This window comes from Hippocampus comes, unplaced genomic scaffold, assembly GCF_001891065.2.
Source record: "Hippocampus comes isolate QL1 unplaced genomic scaffold, H_comes_QL1_v1.1 scaffold164, whole genome shotgun sequence".
Classification (NCBI taxonomy): domain Eukaryota; kingdom Metazoa; phylum Chordata; class Actinopteri; order Syngnathiformes; family Syngnathidae; genus Hippocampus; species Hippocampus comes.
In genome coordinates this window covers 213,066-233,163 of record NW_017805005.1, presented here as the reverse complement: position 1 = coordinate 233,163, position 20,098 = coordinate 213,066, and the positions used below count along the sequence as shown (strand labels likewise).

General features: G+C 44.7%; 1 protein-coding gene across 1 annotated transcript; it reads right to left on the bottom strand.

Annotated features, from left to right (window-relative positions):
- Window positions 1-19,182, bottom strand: itpkb (inositol-trisphosphate 3-kinase B). Its single transcript, XM_019859254.1, has 12 exons — window positions 18,785-19,182; window positions 15,526-15,681; window positions 14,899-15,049; window positions 14,733-14,817; window positions 12,474-13,399; window positions 4,518-4,617; window positions 3,958-3,995; window positions 3,714-3,889; window positions 2,416-2,620; window positions 954-1,055; window positions 735-806; window positions 1-663 (listed from the first exon to the last, which is right to left on the bottom strand). Exons 2-12 carry the CDS (start codon window positions 15,570-15,572, stop codon window positions 454-456), a joined length of 2,112 nt encoding a protein of 703 aa, XP_019714813.1. The 5' UTR covers window positions 15,573-15,681; window positions 18,785-19,182; the 3' UTR covers window positions 1-453.
- Between the last annotated feature and the right edge of the window lie 916 nt (window positions 19,183-20,098).

Genomic DNA, 20,098 nt, shown 5'->3' with positions numbered 1-20,098 from the left:
ACATCTCAATTATTTTCAAGATTAAAGTCATATAACCAGACTAAAACCATGACAGGGAAAGGGAAGAATATCAGTGGAGCCGCTTTAAATACAATAAATTTATGGTCTTCTAACTTTTTTTCTCAAAAATAAATAACTTTATTTGCGAGAGATCACGAACATTAATTTAGTGTCATTTTTGTCTTCTTTTCAGTCTTTGCCTAATACTCCATGACAGATTATCCACATCTGCAACTGTCGTAATTCTGTTGCTGTTACTTGAAATAAAAGGGTGTGTCGGTGTATCTTTTAAAGATGCATGAAAGAGTAGGTTTGAGTGTTTTTTTTTTTCCCCTTTAGGGAACGAACATCTGCAAAAATGACATCCGAAGACGAGAGCGTGCGTGTTTCCAAATGTTTCCGCTGCGGATTAAATAATAACAATAATAATAACAATAATAATAGTAAAAGCGCTCATATTTCAGAGTCCAACAAGGCAGAAATGATATCCACCAGACAGTCCAGTCCGAAAAGGTAGCCGTCCTCCCGGTTGCCCTCCTGCCAGGACGCTCGGTGGTCGAGCTCCTGGCCCTCAGGGAGGGCCATCGTCTTTCCAAAGTCGATCATCCACACTTTGGCTCTGCCTTTGCTGTCGTGGACGAACAGCAGGGAGCTGCCGATCACCTGCGCGACAACACGCGACAATTTTTCACAAGAAAGCTGAAGAAGATTACATGTTGAGGAAATAGGCTTACCTCGTGAGTTTTAAAGAAGGGCGACGTCTCCAGAGTGCTTCTGATTTCCTTCAGCCTGGCTAGGTAGATACTCTGAAAACACATGCGTGTTATACATGCTTTAACATAATGAAAACTAGCTGCCATTCCCCCCGCCCCCCACCCCACATGTGCCACAGGTCAGTCAGTTTCTGCCGAGTTGCTTTCGCTCTGGGGTTTTCAGTTCCCAGGCCTTCTTACCAGTATGTCCTTGTCGCCTTTGACAAAATCGCGGAAGGCCGCCATGACTTGCTCACGCGTCTTTGTCCTCTTAAAGTCTCTGTTGACTGTCCCGTCCTCCTTCTGTGGGGCCGCAGGACACACTCTGCATCACAACTCTTGAAAGAGTCCAGTCTCAAAGAGCCGATAACGTACAAACAGTTAGCAAGTTAGCATCTTAGCATTTGATCGATTCTCGTTCGAAATAGTATACGACCACAGGACACAATGTCAAATCCTTACAAATTTGCCTTTGCTCTTTCAATACTCAGGCTGTTATGCTATGTTAGCATACCAGCTGTTGGCATGTTAGCACTTTAGGCTACCAATGTCAATGTCTCATCAATGTTACAATGCATGACCGGATTACTATATGTGAGATCTCTGCAGAGAGGATATGAGAGACGGTCTTCAGACTGTTGTGTAACTATTGCGAATGAACGCATTTCAATCACAAAAAAAACAAAAACAAAAAAGAAAAAAAGAAAAACCATAAGTAGTTGTGGTTTTGTTTTTTTCTTTTTTCTTTGTCCTTTTGGGCGGGATGTAGCTGAAATCGGAAGCCCTTTGAGACTCTTCTGTGATTAAGGGCTATACAAATAAACTTGAATTTTAAAAAAAAATCTTTCTTTAGCTGAAACAGTTGAAAAACAATTCAAAGAAAGAGCTCTAGGATGGTTCCCTGTGGAACCCCCAGACTGCCAACTATTCTGTCTGACTCCTGAGAACTTTGTCACCACTTATCGAGGCCACTTGTGAAATGATCCACATTGTTTGCGACACACGAGGAGCCACAATTTCCCAGCATGTTTTGCGGAAGAGGATGGTATACGTGTTCACACTGGAGAGGAAGGAAAGGGAGGACAGAGTAGGAGCCCAAGAACAAATGGACATTAGTTGAGGAAGGCGGTGGAGGTTATTTTGAAGATCTGACATTGATGTCACGTGACGAGCCCTGATACATGTTGGCAGCACAGAAGTGCCGCAGATTCGTAGAATTCGTTGTGTTCCGTGGCTGCCAAGCAACAAGGTACTATTTGGAGGGACAACATCACCCCTGCCTTTAAGGTTCAGGTCTGGGAACACACGCACACACACAAACACACACCTCTGTTTCTGGGGATAACCCTCAGAGTCATGGCAACGGACCACCGGGAAGCCATGAATGTCCTTATATAGCCGCAACCGCGTGTGTACATGCGTGTGTGTGTGTGTGTGTCAGGGCCAGATGCTAAAGGCCAACCGAGCTGCCACCGACAGACCCCTCACACGACAAAGAAAGACATAATGATTTACACTCGACTAGAAGTCTCTGTGCAAAAAAACAGGAAGTTAGATCATCGCCCTGAAGGACATCCACCCCCCCCCCCCCCCCGCCCCTCCCACACCCTCCCACACATACTCCGAAAAACACATACACATCCTCGGCTTTGTGAGCGCTAACCTTGACTCCTTCTATCCGGAAGCCCAGCGTGGCGGTGGAACTGATGGTCTCCCGCCACTGCATGTACCGGGGCTTGGTGACCGCCTTCTGCTCGTTCTCCTCGGCCGAGGGCGCCTCGGGGTCTACCTCCACCATCTTCTGATACATATCCGGCCGCGGGGTGGGCTTCTTGCGGGCCTTGGTCAGCTCCTCCTCCAGATATGTCCTGATGGATGAGGAGAAAATAGGGCAATGGATGAATGAAAATGTGTGAAATTGGCATTTTACGACTGCACTTTGAGGGACAGCGGTTACTACAGTGGACGGCTTATCATGTTATCAGGTTACAGGGTGCATGAAAAGGTTAATTAGGAAACCACGAGGGAAATGTAATTCATGTATTTTATTTCGTTTACTGTTTTTGTGGTTTCGGAAAATGAAAAAAAATACAGCAAAAGCCTAAGTATGATCAGATCAGCGATATTAAGTGTTCATGTAGCCTTTGAAAGGGCACATATGGCCACCTAAGTTGAAATGGCTGCATGTAATACGTAAAGCCATGTGATTTCTTCCAATGTATCCTCAAATATATGATCAGAAAATAAACACTTCACAACTAGACAGCACAGGTCCATCATGAATATTCAGTGAAACGCATATTTACACTAACATCCCGCTGCGTGTGATTAAATAATAACGTTTTTGTCTTCAAACTTGGCAATGTAGCATGTTAGCTCGAGGACACTTACGTGCAAAGCGTTCTTCGTAACCGTTAAACCATTTCTTCGAATTCATCATGAGTCGCTCTATTAATGAGTCTCTTTTTCGCCGCTGTCATTAAAATGCGTACACACACGCCCACAGGCAAGCACACACACACTCAAAAAATTTTAAAAAGATCATGAGCAAAGTTTAAAAAGAAAAGTAGTTTTTTTGGGGTGGGTGCACTTCAACGTGTTTAGTAAGTTCATAACTAATTGAAGATAACCAAATTGTTTTTCATTAAAACTGAATTGGTTTATTTGCTTTTATTTGAGTGGAAGCCTAAAGGAAATAAATAAGAAAAAAAAATCACATCATAAATCGTAATCGCAATACTAAGAGTGAAAAAAAAAAAAAGCAATTCGATAATTTCCACTGCAAGAAGCAAATTAGCTTCACGAATAGCATGACATCATAGCGGAGAAACACCAAAGAGGAAGAGGAACAGGAAAACGGAAGGCCACACAGTAAACAACGATGGAGGTCATCCAGCTTTGGACCTTCCCTCTTGATGGAAGCGACCATTTTCAGAGAGCGATAAGGCCACGCCCTCTTACCTCACGCCCATCTTGCAGTCCATCACACACGGGCAGTCAAACTCAGCCAGCAGGTCCTCCATCTGATTATACTTCTGGCCATCCTTCTCCACGTCGCCGTGGTAACCGGGCACATACGGACACAGCACGTCCCGCATCAGGAGGGACAGACAGCGCTGCTCGCACTCGCAGTGTTTCTAAACGGAGAAGCCGAGATCAACACGCTGGTGCCGCCTCCTATGATACAGCGACGTGTTGGACTTACTTTTAAGATGTGACCGTTGGCTCCTGCCTTGAAGCTCCCTGTTAACAGAGACACAGCGTTAGACCGCAAGACGAATCTTAGGACAGTCCAGCCAGGTCGAGCCGATCCCAACAGACGCCGGGGATGTCCGTCTCACTTGGACTTTTTTTTTTTTTTTTTTGCCCCAACGCCACGCTTCCTTTTAGGGCCCTGACACGTACGACAGCCACCCGTCAGGAACCACCGTCAACACGGCCTCGTGGGGGGAATGCTATAAAAGGCCCATCTTGAATCGGGATTTGTATCAACTTACTAGTTTCCACTGGCATACGGAACTACATGACATCACATGGAGTCATTTTAACTCATTCATAGCCATTCAAGATCCATTTGAACCCTTTCATGCACCAAGAATAACTGAAAGGGTTAATTTGGCTGCAAGTGCTTCAATCATTTCACCGGTCGTATCTCATACAAATAAACGACGTTGGTTGATTCCACAAATGATTCTAATCCATGTAAACTTCCCTAAAAAAAATGAATTTGTGTGTGTGTCTGTGTTTGTGTGTGTGTGCATGTACCAGCATGTCCTGCCAGTTGTATCCAGGGATATTTCTTCTTGAAGGACATTACAAATGGTGACCAGTGGACCATGTTCTTGATTTTCTTCCATGACTTGTGCTGTCAAGATAGGCCAAAGTTAGAGAAAGCCATTGATAAGCAAAGGGGGAGAGGGACTGGGCTAACCCGCGAATAGCGAAAATCTGTGTCGATTTGACGCCCACTGAAATGCATTGGGGAAAAAAAAACAAATAAACCCAAAAGATTCTTTTTAAAAAAAATGATGGGAGGTAAACATTCAATATTGGGGGAAAAAATAAATGAAAAAGTATTTAAAAAAGACAAAAACTGCGGATATGCGAATCCACAGCTAGCAAAACGCAAGTATGCGCAGGTTGACTGTAGTCTCAGATAAACCCAAAGGGGCTGCACATGTTATTTTCAACAACTCTAAACGAACAATTTTGTCAACGTTTTTGTTTTGTACAGGACTAATAATTTGCCTGACTGATTTATCCGCTCAAGGTGTCGTTAGCAAACCAACTGTTCGAAAGTTAGCATTTTATCATCTTTAAAGGACCCACAAGACTAGACCAGAAGTGGGGGCATTTCAAATTGTATGACGTTAATTTTGTTTACCATTTTTTTTTTCTTCTGGTCACCAACTTGGAGAGAACATTCTGAAAATAAGACGGCGTGTTATTTTTATTCATCCAGTCTGAAGAGTCCAACGGGCAGTTAAACCACAGCTTTAGTGGATCTCCAGGGAAACAAACCTCTCGGGCTTTAGTACTTTTTTCCGACTTTAATCTTTATGGAATGACTGGCCAAACACACACACGCGCGCGCGCACACACACACACACACACACTCACACACACACACACACACACACACACACACACACACACACACACACACACACACAGAGCTGGGTGTCCCTGACCACCGCGTCTCCCACACCACCACTTTGTGTTTCCAGAACACGGTGACCCCCGACTCCAGAGGGTCCCGAGGTTTCTCTTGGCAACCACCAAAAATTGAAAAAAAAAACCCCACTTCTGACGTCTCTCCGAGGGCTCTCCCCTTCCCCGCGCACAGCCATCTTATAAACAATGTGATTTACTGTATGTCGGGTGATGCCTCTTGAATTTTACAGTCACTGAGAAGCCGAGCCTCCACATTAGGTCGAGGACAAGAGGACCAAAGAAGGACGACGCGTGACGTCAGCCCATGTGGACCTGATGGAAATTTATTGGATGAAACATGACTATCTATCGACTGTATATACACACACACACACACACACACACGCAAACTCATTGACTGTGTAAAGCAGTGAGGAGTCACATGACTTGTTCTCTGCACAACTAAAGATTGATGAACACATCACATGATGGCAATGAGCAGCATGGCAGTTTACAAACTGGGACTTGGAAAAACACACTCGCATATTAAATCGGAAGAGCAGGAATCAGCAAATTGGATTATTTTCAAAATTGTTCATTTGTAAGCCTTTTCTTGGCAGTCGAGCGCAAAGCCTTCAGAGGTGGCGACAGAACGGCGACGGGTCATCTTTAAGCTTCTCTGCCAGCCCTAATCATCCGTCCAGCACCCGAAACTCCTTACTGGCAAGTAACGCATGCGGGGCCAATAGACAACCGCGTGTCATTTGATTGGCAAAACTAACCACTGGCAATCTGGACATGCAAATCTGCACACAGGTCAGTCACAACAATGATGGAAACCCCAGGGAAGGGACATTCACCTTCATGTCCTTGATCCAACGCGGTGACAAAATGTGTCTGTGAAAATGGGGCACTGTAAAAGGTGACCCGGTGGACTCTTGTTCCCCCCCCCACTGTTGGACTTTGTTTTTCTATGTCTCTTGGAGGGGTTGTGTCTGTTACATTTCACTACACCCAGTGGTACGTTGACAATAAAGTTATTTTGATTCTGATGTGTAAATAAATGATTATTTTGCAATCCAAGCCCCTTCGCAATCTTCTTTTTGTTGTTTTACAGCTACATAAGCAAAAAATAATAGTGGCAAAACTCCCGCTCTGTGAGATGTTTCATTCACCCCCCTCAAAAAAAAAAAAAGGTTGTTTTCTCCGCTTTTTGGTCAGAAACCGACTAATGCTCTACTGCTGAATACTAAAGAATGAAGAAATTTTGAAACAATTTTTGAGGGGGGCGGGGGTGAAGAGTGAAGACTCTACTGTTTCTTTGGGCTGTATCTTGTCTTGAAAGTTCAGCCAAAATGCTCTCAAACAGCTGGTAATATAGTAACCATCTGGTACTGAATGAGTTAATCATAATAATCATTCTTCCATAATGAGAGACAATGAGTCTGAAAATACTCGGACATGGGGCCACCTACAGGAATTGATGTTTAGTCCATTTGCAAGGTCAGCATCTGCATTATAGCTCATCGGGAGGATGATGAATGGCGTCCTTCCACACCGAAATTCCAAGCATGCTTTTGTGGACCTTTCCTAAAATTGGATGCATAGAATTGTCCAAAATGTCCCGCTAAGATGAGAAATTAAAATTCAGGGGCGAGTAGGGCTCAAGCCTCTGGCCAATCGACCATGTGGTTGTTCCTATCGGCATCACCAGAACGGCCGGGTGACAAACCAGAAAAGAGAACAACCTTTGCACAGAGAGAGAGAGAGAGAGAGAGAGAGAGAGAGAGAGAGAGAGAGAGAGAGAGAGAGGAAATGGTAAGCAGGGGAACTTCTTGCCGACAGGAAGTGAAGGGGGGCGGGGGGTGTGGAGGGGATGCCACTTTGCCTCAGCCACAGTATTTTCCACTTCCGCCGGTGTCTACAAACAAAAGAAGCGAGAGAGGCCTTGCCCTTTGTAAACAACACAAAGAGCAAAAATGAAGTAGGGAGAAAAGCCAAGGCATGACCGTGTACATCATTTGTATGATGTCTCCTGGTTTATTAAGATCCTTTCATCTAAAAATGTGCTGAACGGGCATTTTCACAATATTACCACGTAGAGATGATGTGAAAATCACAGAGGACTCGGGCTGAACCAATTCAAATCCACCTTGCAGTGGAGCACTTTTGAAATTGAGAGAGGAGCGAGGTGTGGGGGGGGGGGGGTCCCCTTTCTTCTCCTCACATTTTTCACAGATTTGAAAAAAAAAATAAAAATAAAAAAATTCCCAATGCATTTCAACCGGTGTCAATGATGTGCGTAAAAACCGGCAGATTAGTTTTTGTTAGTTTCCCGCATTTGGGAATTTGTCACAGCGCGCTGTGTAAAAGTCGACTCGACATTAGACCAGTTAAAAGCAGGTCTAAGTTGTGGCGCAGGTGCTGTAACATGCACGCAGATAGATTTTACGCTCCACTGAGATGTCATCCCAGTCTTATCCATCGAACACTCTGAAACACTGAATTCATTATTATTTTCATAATATGGATTAAGATATTTTTAAAAGCACCCCCTTGATGGCGGCACAACGGGTATGCAATTTGAAAACTAAACGGCAGTGCGATTTATGCACGGTGATGCCTTCGCGCGGGAGGAAACAACAACGCCACTATCGCACGCCACCAGCTCTTCTTGCAAGGCGCCAAACAATGTCTGCAAAGTTTTAGAGTGGGGAGGAACGCACACACTCCGACTACTTCTCACACACGCGGTTAAAATTAGAACGCGTGTGTGTTCGCGTGTGTGTGTGTGGTCCAGTCTTCAGAAGAAAAAAAATGAGTACCAAAAAAAAAAAATTGTGAAAATGGTCGTTCCCCTGCCGGGCGTGTGCGCATTTTGACACCCACATTGCGAAACATCTCACACGGGCAGCGTTATTTATGATCTGTTAACTGTTATTTGACTGGTGTCTCCCTCTGCGGCGCAGTCACGGTTAAGAGTTACACACTCATGGGCGCGCGTGCACACAGCTGTAAGAGGGAAACTCAGTTTGACGTCACGGGGTTGCCAAGCAACGGGCCGCTGTGGTAGTGAACATTTTCCACTGCGGCCGCACACAGTGCAGCATGTGTTTTGTTTTGCTTTGTGTGTGTGTGTGTGTGTGTGTATGTGTGTGTGTGTGTGTGTGTGTGTGTGTGTGTGTGTGTGTGTGTGTGTGTCCCACTTCTTGACAGTTGTAGCATCTGCAAGATGGTGTGTCAGGGTGTGTGTGTGTGCGTGTTTGTTTTACGGGGTAGAATCTTTGGGTGCAGCCTTTATGACGAACGTAATTGTCATGAAAAAAAGTTGCATCGTTACAAAGGCCGATGCCGATCTTCACATTTGACAGAATAAAACTGACGACAAATTGATCGGCCGATTATTTAAAAAAGTACGTCAAATATGAATAAAATAATGGACTGTTTGAGCTGTTTACAGAACACTGCTTTTAACTAAGTGTCATTTTGCAAGAAAAAGTTGTGTATGTGTTGAAGATTTGAAAACTGATCTCGATGTTGTGATCATTTCCATCCAAAGCTAAATTATAGCCCGTTTTCTTTCATTATTTATTGTTACGGATTATTAATGTGTTGAACTATGACAAATAAGGACAGTTCAAGTTCCCCCAGCACCACTTAAACGATTAAAAAATATATATCTATGCTGTAGCTGTTTTATAGCGTGAATGGCTTCCCATTTGAAAACTTGAGCTTAGTTTGTATTCTATGTCAAAAGTTTTCAACTTCAAACTGAAAAAAGTTTCAAAACGCTAAAAACGACAACCAAACAACAAATAACGACTTCTGTTTTGCGTATCTTCAATTCTAAAATCACGACTAGCCAGCCAATGTGTATTCAAAAGACAGTTTCGGATCAGATCGAAATGACATTGCCAACTAGTGGCCCGGCATGCAAATGACATTTTTATCCGTTCATTTGAGCAAACGCGTGCGAACTGGGATTTTTACTCGTCATGCTGCGTGCATGGAAACTTCCTTCATTGTTACGAGGCGGCTGTGTACAAACATTCCGTTGGACCGCCGTGCCTTCGGGCGCATCTGAAACAAAACAAAAAAAAAATAAATCGCTGCTGATGTAATCTGGGCTCATGCCGACGCCTGATGATGAACTCGTTCAGGTTGCTTCGTCAGCTGCCAATTGTGCTCCAACTACAATAACATTTGCAGCACACGTGTGCCTTTCCCATTTTGGAGTCTTGCCCGGAGGAGTCAAAAGATGAGCCAGGCTGTGTCTAAATAAGGCTCTGTTCTACATTTCAGCCTAGACCAGTCAGGCCTGAAAGCGGGCCGTCATGTGAAAAAGCCAAATGAACGTTGAGCGCGCTTTAAGCGAGAGGTGTCGTCAAAGTAGGAGGTTTTTTTGGGGGAAATTGTTTCTTCCGTCAAGTCATAAACATAAGCAGCGTGTTTCCAGCGTCACGCTTGTCTCTTCATCAGGCGCTCTGGCTCCTTGGCCTCGCGCCGCATACCGCTTGCACAATCAAGCATGCCTAATATGTCGGTGCATGTCGGTACGGTTTCAAGGTTTCATCAGACAAAAGCTGACGAGCTACAGGTGGGTACGCAACGATCGGAATCTCGGTGCCGGCGGTGGTGGCCGTTGGGGGATCCAAATGTAAAATGGAGTTTGGAAATGATTTACGCAGAACGACCGGCAGAAGTCGTCGTCTTTTTTTCTTCCAGTTTGCAGTGGAAATATGCAAAGAGAAATCCTAAGCCTTCATTCAAATCCATCGGCCAAAATAAACAAATAGCAACCCAAGACACCTGTGACCGTCGGGACATCCGTTTAAGGGACGCGATATTCGACACCCACTTTAACTCGGTGTCACGCTATCGTGCAGTCGGCACATTACCGCTCCTGAAAGTTGCAAAAAAAAATGATTTAAGTCGATGTTTAGCAACATTTCCCGATTTCCGTCTACTCGAATCACAATCGAGACCACAAACTATCTGTTGCTTTGGCGTCAACCACTTAGTAATCCACATTATCGCCGCCGACAGGACCGGAGTGGAACACAATTAAGCAACAGGTCAAAATCTTACAACCGGGTTGTGTGTGGCTTTCTTTCTGTTTTGGGGTTTTGCCAGCTGCTAAGCTACAAGGAAATAATCAGGCATGAATTACGAATCAATTTGTTTTAGCATTACTCACGCTGACTTTTCCGGCAAATTGGCATAACTGGGCCACGCCGGGAGCGCTGTCTGCTCGGGACGATTGTTAAATGCTTTGTTTGTTTGTCGCTGCTTCTTGTGTAAAGGAAGTAGTTTAGAGTGACCATGACATTTTTTCGCCTGTTGCTTCGCAATATGTGTGTGATTTGATTTTTGGAGGCCGACGCCAAATCCGATATTTGGCGGAATAAAACTCAGATAACCGATTAATCGTTCGATTAATTAAAAATAGATATCACGAGTAAATAACTTCAATTTTGGTCCTTTTCTTCACTGAATATTACTACACACAACAATACTGAACAGGAAGTCAACACCACAATTTTCTCGACAATAATAAAAATATGAGTTAAGCAGTAAAATCCACCCGTTTTTATCCATCTCACAGGGCGGCCATTTTGTCACTTGCTGTCGATTGAAAAAGACATCACAGTTGCTCAGGGTACAACCAGTGAGCTGTTTTATGAAGCTGTGATGTCATTTTCAGTTGACAGCAAGTGACAAAATGGCCGCCCCCTGAGATGGACAAACAAACAAGTGGATTTTGCCACTTAACTCGTATTCTACAAACGTGCTATTAATCAGACTGTCGTGTTTAGACTAGTGGGGATGCATAGAACACAATATTGTAAAGAAAAATTTTGTGTTGACTTCCACTTTAGTGTCTTTTTTAATCGGTTTAGGGGGCGGAGCTGGAATAATTTTCCGGCTTTGCAAGGACGAAGATTTATTTGAGATTAGACCTTGGTCAGGGCAGCACGGTGGTCGACTGTTTAGCACGTCGGGCTCACACTGCAGAGATGCAGGGTTCGAATCCGCTTCTCTGGCCTTCCTGTGTGGAGTTTGCATTTTCTCCCCGTGTCTGTGTGGGTTTTCTCCGGGTATTCGGGTTTCCTCCCACATTCCAAAAACATGCATGGCAGGTGAATGTTAACACTCTAAAATTGTCCCAAGGATTGATTGTGTTTGTGAGCCCCAATGGTTGGTTGTCTGTGTGTACCCTGCGATTGGCGAGCAACCAGTTCACGTTGTGTAGCCCCGCCTACTGCCCGAAGACAGCTGGAATAAGCTCCAGCACGCCCGCCACCCTCGTGAGGATAAGCGGATTAGAAAATGGATGGACGGATAGAACGTGGTCATGGAAGAAATTCAACTTGAAAGTCAAGGTCGCGCTTGTACGATCAATTAAAATAACAAACAAGAAGCCACCACCTCTTCTTTGTAGTGCTTCAAAGGGCAGGAAAAGCCCTGAGTGTGTGTGACGTGTCGAGTTGTATTTTTTAATTTTTTATTTTTTTTGCTTGAACCCTTTCCTTTAAGAAACCTGGCACGCGCATGCACGCACACACACACACACACACACACACACACGCGCGCGCGCGCGCGCACACACACACACACACACACACACACACGCGCGCGCGCGCGCGCACACACACACACACACACACACACACACGCACACGCACACGCACACACACACACAAACACGCAGGTCAGGCACAGTGCTAGCTTTGTTCCTGTGAGTCAAGCCCCAGGATCACCTCACATGATGCGCACACACTACAAAAGGAGGCGAAAACTTTGAAATTACCGGTATTAAATATTCCTACTGAGAAAATGAGAGCATTTCTCACAAGACCTTTTTTTTTAAATCACGTAAAAAAAAATGACCTGAGGAATCATTTAACATTTAACAATTCTAAGCGAGTCCTTTTCCCAAACTTCGTATTTGAGTCGCCAACAGTACGGTCACAAAATGATGCGCAACTTTTTGATTCTTATTTGTAATTGTGAGCATTTTATACATCGCTACGGCAACATGTGGTATTTGTACTCTGTCATACTTACTGCTTTCTGTCGCGAGCTCAGCTGCGCCGGGGTGAGAAGGTGCCCCCCTCTCTCTGTGTCGGAAATATCCTCTTCCGACTCTTCCCAAGAGGAGGAGAAGCCGGCCGAGGAGGCTGAGGAGGAAGACAGCTTCCTGAGGGAGCGCACCGAGGCGTTGGACGGGGGCACGGGGCTCGAAGTGGGACTCGGGGTGCCGACGGGGGTTTCTGGGTGGCTCTCTAGGCCGTGGTCGGTAATGATGACGGCGGGGATGGACGGAAGGACGGCGGAAGACGTGTTGGTCAGACGAGGGGGACCCGGAGGCTTTGACGCAGATGCGTCTGGCTGGGCGCCCAACATGTCGGTCTCCGTGCGCAGCAGCACCTCAGGACCCGACTGCTGTCTGGCGTTCACCTCTCTCTCCTTTGAATCTCCGTCATCTCCCGGTGTTTGTTTGTTTTCCTTCACCCCGCTGTCCTCTTTTATCCCTCCATCTTTGGCTGAAGGCGTCTCCAAGGTCTCCGGGGGACCCTGGACAAGGAGTGGTCCATCTGACCGGGGAGCTTCTATTGTTTTTGAATGGCAGCCGTTTTCAACAAACAATGTCGCCGAGTCGTTGCTTTTGTTAATCACGCAACTTTCTTCCCGCTTGCTCTCTCCGTGCACTGCTTCATGCTCGCCTTCTCTCCCATTTTGGAGAGCGGGAGGAACTTGACTCCGGCGGGCCTGGGTCATTGAGCATTCGAGGGCTGCCCTGCCGCGGCTGGGAGGAGGCGGGACTTGGCCCGCCGCTCGTCTCGGAGACCGAGGGCTGCACTGGAGCTCGCTGGTGAGCACCTTTGCACGAGTCCCAGAAATGTGCGCTTCGAAAATGCCCACTTTACCCTTGACCTGCAACTCACACACAGAGGAAAGAAGGCATTCAGTGACCTTTATTCGAGTGCTTTATCCACAAACCATCATTGGAAGACATAACTAGGGGCCGACAGATTAGCTCTGTACAGTTTAGTCATCTATTCCAGGCGACTTGGCCAGCAGGTGATGACAGTCATACACTCATGACGACACAATCGAAGCAGACTTTCACAACTCCTGGAAGTGACTCAGCAAACTCTTTCCGTGGAAGCCGTTTTTAGCAGAGGATAAAGAAAACATGCCTGTGAGTATTGTTGTATTGTCTATCTACAGGTGTTGGTGCAACCTGTGCGCTCTAATATCCGTTCCTTAAAACGCGGCGCACGTAGACTGGAATTGGGAGCAATGCTCGTTTCCCATCATGTGTTCACAATAGCATTAATCTAGATTAGCTATACAGTGGCAGCTCTACTTACGAAAATAATTGGATCCTGGAAGAAATTTCTTAACTAGAACATTTGGTAAGTAGAGACGCGTTTTCCATGTAAATACCCTAATCCGTTCCAAGCCCCCCCAAAATTCAGACATAAATGTTTCCTAAAGCATAAAAAGGCATCAAAACTATGTAACAAATACATGTTACAATTAGATTATTGCACAATAAATAAGAGTTGTGCGTGCATAGTGTAAAAAAGAAAGAATAGAGTAAAGAATAAAAATTATGGTCATTTTACTTTTAACTCCATCCTCATCGTTTTTTCATCATCTTTAGTTCATGGTCTCTCTCAGAAATGGTTTTTGCCTGGCCTTTTGTCACGAACTGATCCAAGGACGTTTGCTTTTGTCGGCTTTTAACAATCCTTCGAAAATGTCCGAGGCAAATATCAGCATAATGAGCGATCGCCCGACTGGTGAACATTTTTCTGGGTGATTCAAATTTACGTAAAACCATCGGAACACCTCCTGGGGGAATGACGAGGACGCTGCATCAACACCTATCTATCTATCAACACACATCGACACATGCGGTCGAGGTCCCTCTTAGCCAATGGGATGCCAGGATGATGCTCTAATAGCCAATGGCAGAGCATGTTGCGTTCAGGAAACTCGAAGCTGCGATAAGCAGCCCATACTGTATTTTTACCTTTTGTATCGTTAAATTTCTTTCGTAACAAGAGGCAATGTTTTCCCACTGAGGCGTTTCATAACTTTAAAAGTTCGTATGAAGAGACGTTCGTAAGTAGAGATACAATTGTACTTATGAAAGTGAGTGTGAATGCTTGTTTGTCCAGTCCAGCGTGCAAACAGCCTCTAGCACAAAGTCAGCTGGGATCGGCTTCAGCACACCCGCAACCCGAATAAGGGCAAGTGCTATAGAAATCGGATGAATCGATAGAGCCTCAGTGAAAGGGGTGGAAGGCTCACCTCGCGAAGGAGAGCGAACGCGGGAGGTGGGGCCGGGGGAGAGCGGGAAGACGAAAGGGCGACCCGGCGTCCTAGTGAGGCTCGTCTGGGAAGTTGAAACATGGGTCATTTTATGAAGTACACCTCCACTCTCTTTCCTAATAGTCTGTTTTCGAACCTGCGGTACCTGAGCGCTGGCTGGGCTGTAGGGCGATCCACCCAGCAGTTGGCAGTAGGGGCCCTGATTTGGAACTTGCAGCACCGGTCGGCCAGTCGTGCTGCTACTATCTCGGGGGCTGGTACCAGTGGTACCTTGCCGGACGTGAAACTGATTACCGCTGTTGGGAGAGGAAACATGCTGTCGAGTATGGGCACCATGTTGAAAATAGTATTTCTACTCTAGTTGCTTGTACAGTGAACTCCCATGTGCAAAACATTTTTAAGGATAAAGCTCGGCTTTACATGATCGGGATCTTGGAGCCCATCACCGATCAGTGATTTCGCCCTAAAATGCTGATAAACATTCAATAAATGGAAAATGGGGGGACAGGAGGGGTGGGGGGGATATTTGTGTTTGGTGTCATGTATTAAATATTCTGTGCGTACTTTAAAACATGTTCCAATTCTTCAACCTTGGAATATTTTGTCCCAGACAAGTGATTAACCCTTTCATGCACTCTATAACCTGATAACATGATCAGCTGTCCACTGTAGTGACCGCTGTCCCTGAAAGGGTTAAAATAACTGGAAGGTGAAAAATATGCTTATTATGTCTCATTGAAGTTTCGATTCCAACCGGGAGACGTCCACTTACCCGTTCATGATTGCGAGGGCGTTCCGGTTTAGGGCAAATGCTGCCATCCCCGCGGCAAGGCCAAGGGCCCTGAAGGCCGAGTGAACATCAGACTAGTTCCCCTTAAAATGGAGGGAGGTGAACGGCTTTGAGGGTCAGTCGAGGTAGAAATCATGCCTGTTGACAAGAAAAAAAAAAAGTCAAGAGAAATTGCAGACAATTAACTCATTCACTCCCAAAGACGTTTTTAAACGTCTTTTCAGACTTTGTTCACAATTGGCTGGTACTGAATGAGTTTACTGGAACTGGAAACAAATTCAAATGTTCCCTAAACAGCAGAGACGGCTGAGACTTTTCCGTCCATTGCTAAGTGCGTCAGAGACGGAGATCATTCCTGGAGTCATGAGCCCTAAAATAAAAGATACCATTGTTCTGACTTGGGGGGGGAAGGAAAAATAACAAGAGACAAGGATGAGGGATGACGGCGAGAAGGAAGGCGAGGAAACAGGTTTCACAATGTTTTTAAAAAAGATGAGATTCGTAGGACTCTCTTTGGAAACATGACAGCGCGCCCCCCACCCTCACACCCCCTGCGCAGAATTAGCTAGCAATCATTTTCCGAACTATCGTAATGTCGTGAGGCTTTTTGGAGGCTAAAGCTGGATGGAAACTTTAACTCAGACAAAAGGGCATGTCCGGAATCATGGAGACCTGGATTTTTCATTGTAGATGGTTTTGATTTCATTTTGACTTTTGTTTTTTTTTTCATTCAGTTCGTTTCATTTTTTGTTTTCAGAGGAGGCTTGTTCGTGTTTTTTTTTTAATCCTTCTTTGTCGTTTATTTTTTAATTAGATTTATGATTCGTGTTTTAAATATATGGAGAGTTCGTCAAGTGCAAGATTTTTAAAAAAAAGTACGATAACAAAGACCATTTTGACTATAATTACAGCGAGTTTTAGTGTGTTTTCTAAACGCGAGACTTAACTAGCTATCAATTTTCGTTTTTATAAAAGCGTTTCCGTCATGTGGGTCCTACCTCTACTGTATATTCTGTATTGCTACAGTACGTACGGAATTTGGGTTGTAAAAGCACCGGTGCAGTTCTGAGACGGAGAGTCTCCACATTTCACTTAATGATGTTTGTAAAACATAATATACCGGTATTTATTCAGTTCAGTCATATGCCACCGCATGGCCCCATGTGCGGTGAGCCTCAGGGCGATTGACTAAGTACTGTTAGTTATGTGGTAAATGAAATATCGCAGTCTGTCAAATATGTTAAGGAATTCTGATCAAAGGTTCCACCTGGAATTTATCTTTTGCTACTCTGAAGGTCCAAATGTGTCAGAAACACATTTTTTTTCTCCCCCCCACAGCAACTCATCATTTGGCGGCCATCACGTATGTGAAGAAGCCTTTCAAAATCCCGCTGGTATTCTCATCATCGGCCAAAAAAGCGCCCTCGGGATGTTCTTCCGCTTCGAGAGGGGGAATAAACACCCGGCTTTCCTCCTAGAAAGAATGGGAGGGTGGGGGGAGACAGTTCCAAGGAAATATCGCAATGATTCATTGTGTGGATTCTCAAAAACCTCAAATTGGAGCGCCTGGAATCGGGAGAACGGAGATAGCCACCGAGAGAGAGAAATAAGTGGAATGCGGAGTGTTTACAAGTCCTTCTTGGCTGCGAGCATTTCAGAATCGCACAGTCCTGCTTGTTTTGTTTTTTTTACTTGCCTTCAGTCTCAAACATAAAACTTGTCAATTTGCCAGATCCTGGAACATTTACAAGCAATAAACTGAATAGACTCGAACACGGTATCTTGCAATTTATCACGAAATAAATATTCTGCCTTGGGGGAGGCCCTCCTGTCATTGCCATTCAGATGCCTTGAAGGCAGACTAATATTCCATATCCAAATATTGACTGCAATTTCACCAAAGGCTTTCCGTTGACTTAAGTTTTAATCATATGAAAACCAAATATTAGGTGTCTATATTTGCAGTTGCCATCTTTAGACTAGTGAGAGTGAAAAACTATCGAAATCGCTCAGTTTTGTTGGAAACTTGTCTAATAGTGTAATCATGAATTTTGAAAGGTCAAAAAAAAAAAAAGACATTCTTTCGAGTCAAACTAGCGAGATTGAAAATATGTCCTTGTTGGAGAGTACAATGAGAATACACTTGCGCAGTGGAAGACGTCATCGTTACATTAATAATAATGCCAGTGGGAGAAAGACATCATTTGACCTTTTCAGGGACAGCGGCTACTACAGTGGAAAGCTTGTCAGGTTTTCAGGTGACAGGGTGCATGAAAGGGTTAAAGACAAAATGGTGAAATTAAAAATGAATGAGTCAATCGCAACATAGTTACAACATTGCAAACTAAAAATACCCCCGTCACATTTTCTTGCACCTGAGTCCGGGTCTAAGCCACTTCTGAGTATCTGCTAGAGTCCTGATCCAATCCCTCATCAATAAGTAGAAACTGCATTCGGAAAAGGTGGGAGAAAAAAAACACTGCCTCTCGCTTTTTTTAACGCCACCGTACGAACTCAGAACATGACATCTTGTAACATAAACCATAAATATTCCTTTTCCTTTTGGCTATATTGATACCCCAGGTTCATTTTATCACTTTGTGACCTTCAAAAATGAAGACAGTTTAAAAAAATCTGATTTTTTTCAGATGATACCGATCAACTGAAAATCATGTGATGGGCCCTGGTTTTCTAATCATTTGATTGAATCGGGACAACCCAATTAAAAACAGTTATTAAACATCTTTAAATGTAGCCTGCAGCCCTGGATAAAGTCTGCTTAAGTGTATTCTGATCCAGTACAGTCATTTTTTAAAGTACGGTTCAGTGGTATTTAACTTTTCAATCAGTATCGTGACCAGAACTGTTTATTTTTCAAACATTTATTCAATCGGTATTCCAGAACTGAGTTTTTTTTCTCTTTTCCAATAATTATAATGTTCAAAGTGTGCATAATAGTACAGTGTCTTACAAAAAATAAACAGATACACTTTTTCAGAATCAAACCGCTGCCTCATTTTTTTGATCAACACTTAACATGGCTGTATTTTAATCTTGGGTCATGATGGTGGTGAGGAGAACTGAGCATTGTTTGAGCTGGAGAACGACGAGTTGAAAGGATTCGAAATGACACTTGACTGAAAATAACAACGACTTATGCATTGGAGGATGCTGTTTGTTACATCTTGGAGAAAGCAACATTTTGCTTACAAGAGGTTATTATTACATTCAAACGTCTTACCTTACGAGTTGTCTCTCACAGACGCCTCCGGTAGGAATTTATTGAGTTAACTCGACTCAACGTGGAATAAATACTTATTATCGACGTCAATACATCGACTATTACCCTGTATTAAAGAAGGAGCGTGGAATAGGCGGTCTAACTTGGTCACGCTCGCAACGCGAAAAACTGCCACGCAAACTACAAGAAGCGTCCCTTTTTTTTTCCTCGCCTGGTGTCCCCCACGCTAGGTCTCGCTAAAAGCCGGCCGAGGTGACGCCCGGCCCGCGGGAGGTGTCCGGAGCCATGTGAGTAGCTCGCCAACTCCATCAACAAGAAAGTCAGCCGCCCGCTGTGTGGACGACCTCCATCCGCCCCGCCAAGCCGGAAGTGATCGGGAAAGAGACGCCTGCGCGCGCACACAAACAACACAAGCACGTGCGCGCGCGCACGCACACACAAACAACACGCGAGACCGGCAAAGAGACGCTTGCGCGCGCACACATACCGCGCGCGCGCGCACACACGCTCACACAGAGACCAACAACCATCGGCGCTCACACTCATACCTAGGGACAATTTGGAGTGTTCAATCAGCCTGCCATGCATGTTTTTGGAAAGTGGAGTACCCGGAGAAAACCCACGCAGGCCCGGGGAGAACATGCAACTCCACATAGGGAAGCCTGTGCTGGAATTGCACTGTGAGATTGACTCGCTAACCGTTGGACCAATGAGCCGCCCGTAATTGGAACGGGTTTGATCAAATGATGGCCACGCCCACTGGCACAATTAGTTAATGTGTTAAAGTTATCGTTACACAATCAACTTTAATTGCCTTGTGAACAACAAATATTCAGATCACCCGGAGAACAAAGGGGTAGAACGTTTGGAATGAAGCACACGCCGGGTAGGTAGGTTCGAAAAATACAGTACAGTATGTTCACCCTAATTCTCTTCGTGTCACATTCAACCCGGTTTGAGATTTGACACCATTAAAAATACAATTAATACCCGCCCCGACCGTGAATAGCGAAAACCCGCAAATGACTGTCATCATATACTATACACTGATTGCTATTGTATTGCTTTGTATTGTAAGTTTCTTTCTGCATGTAAAGGGATCCCCCCAAACAAATTCACGAATGGGTGAATCTGCGAAATGCCGAACCGCACATTTGCAGGGTCCACTGTACACTAAATGACTTTTTTCCCCAACCTCGAAATTTGATTATTTTTCCTTAAGTGGACTAAATGCCACTTGAAATAATCCTTGAAGCAATTCATATTTGAGCGTAAAAGATGGAGCAACACATGCAGACAGACAATATCGCAACA

What these genes read in the sequence shown, in the direction of transcription:
- itpkb (XM_019859254.1), bottom strand. Translation starts at nt 15,572, where the DNA reads ATGGCAGCATTTGCCCTAAACCGGAACGCCCTCGCAATCATGAACGG. An exon ending in GCCCTCGCAATCATGAACGG is followed by an intron (nt 15,050 to 15,525) that starts GTAAGTGGACGT and finishes CTCTCCCAACAG; the next exon opens with CGGTAATCAGTTTCACGTCC. An exon ending in ACAGCCCAGCCAGCGCTCAG is followed by an intron (nt 14,818 to 14,898) that starts GTACCGCAGGTT and finishes TCAACTTCCCAG; the next exon opens with ACGAGCCTCACTAGGACGCC.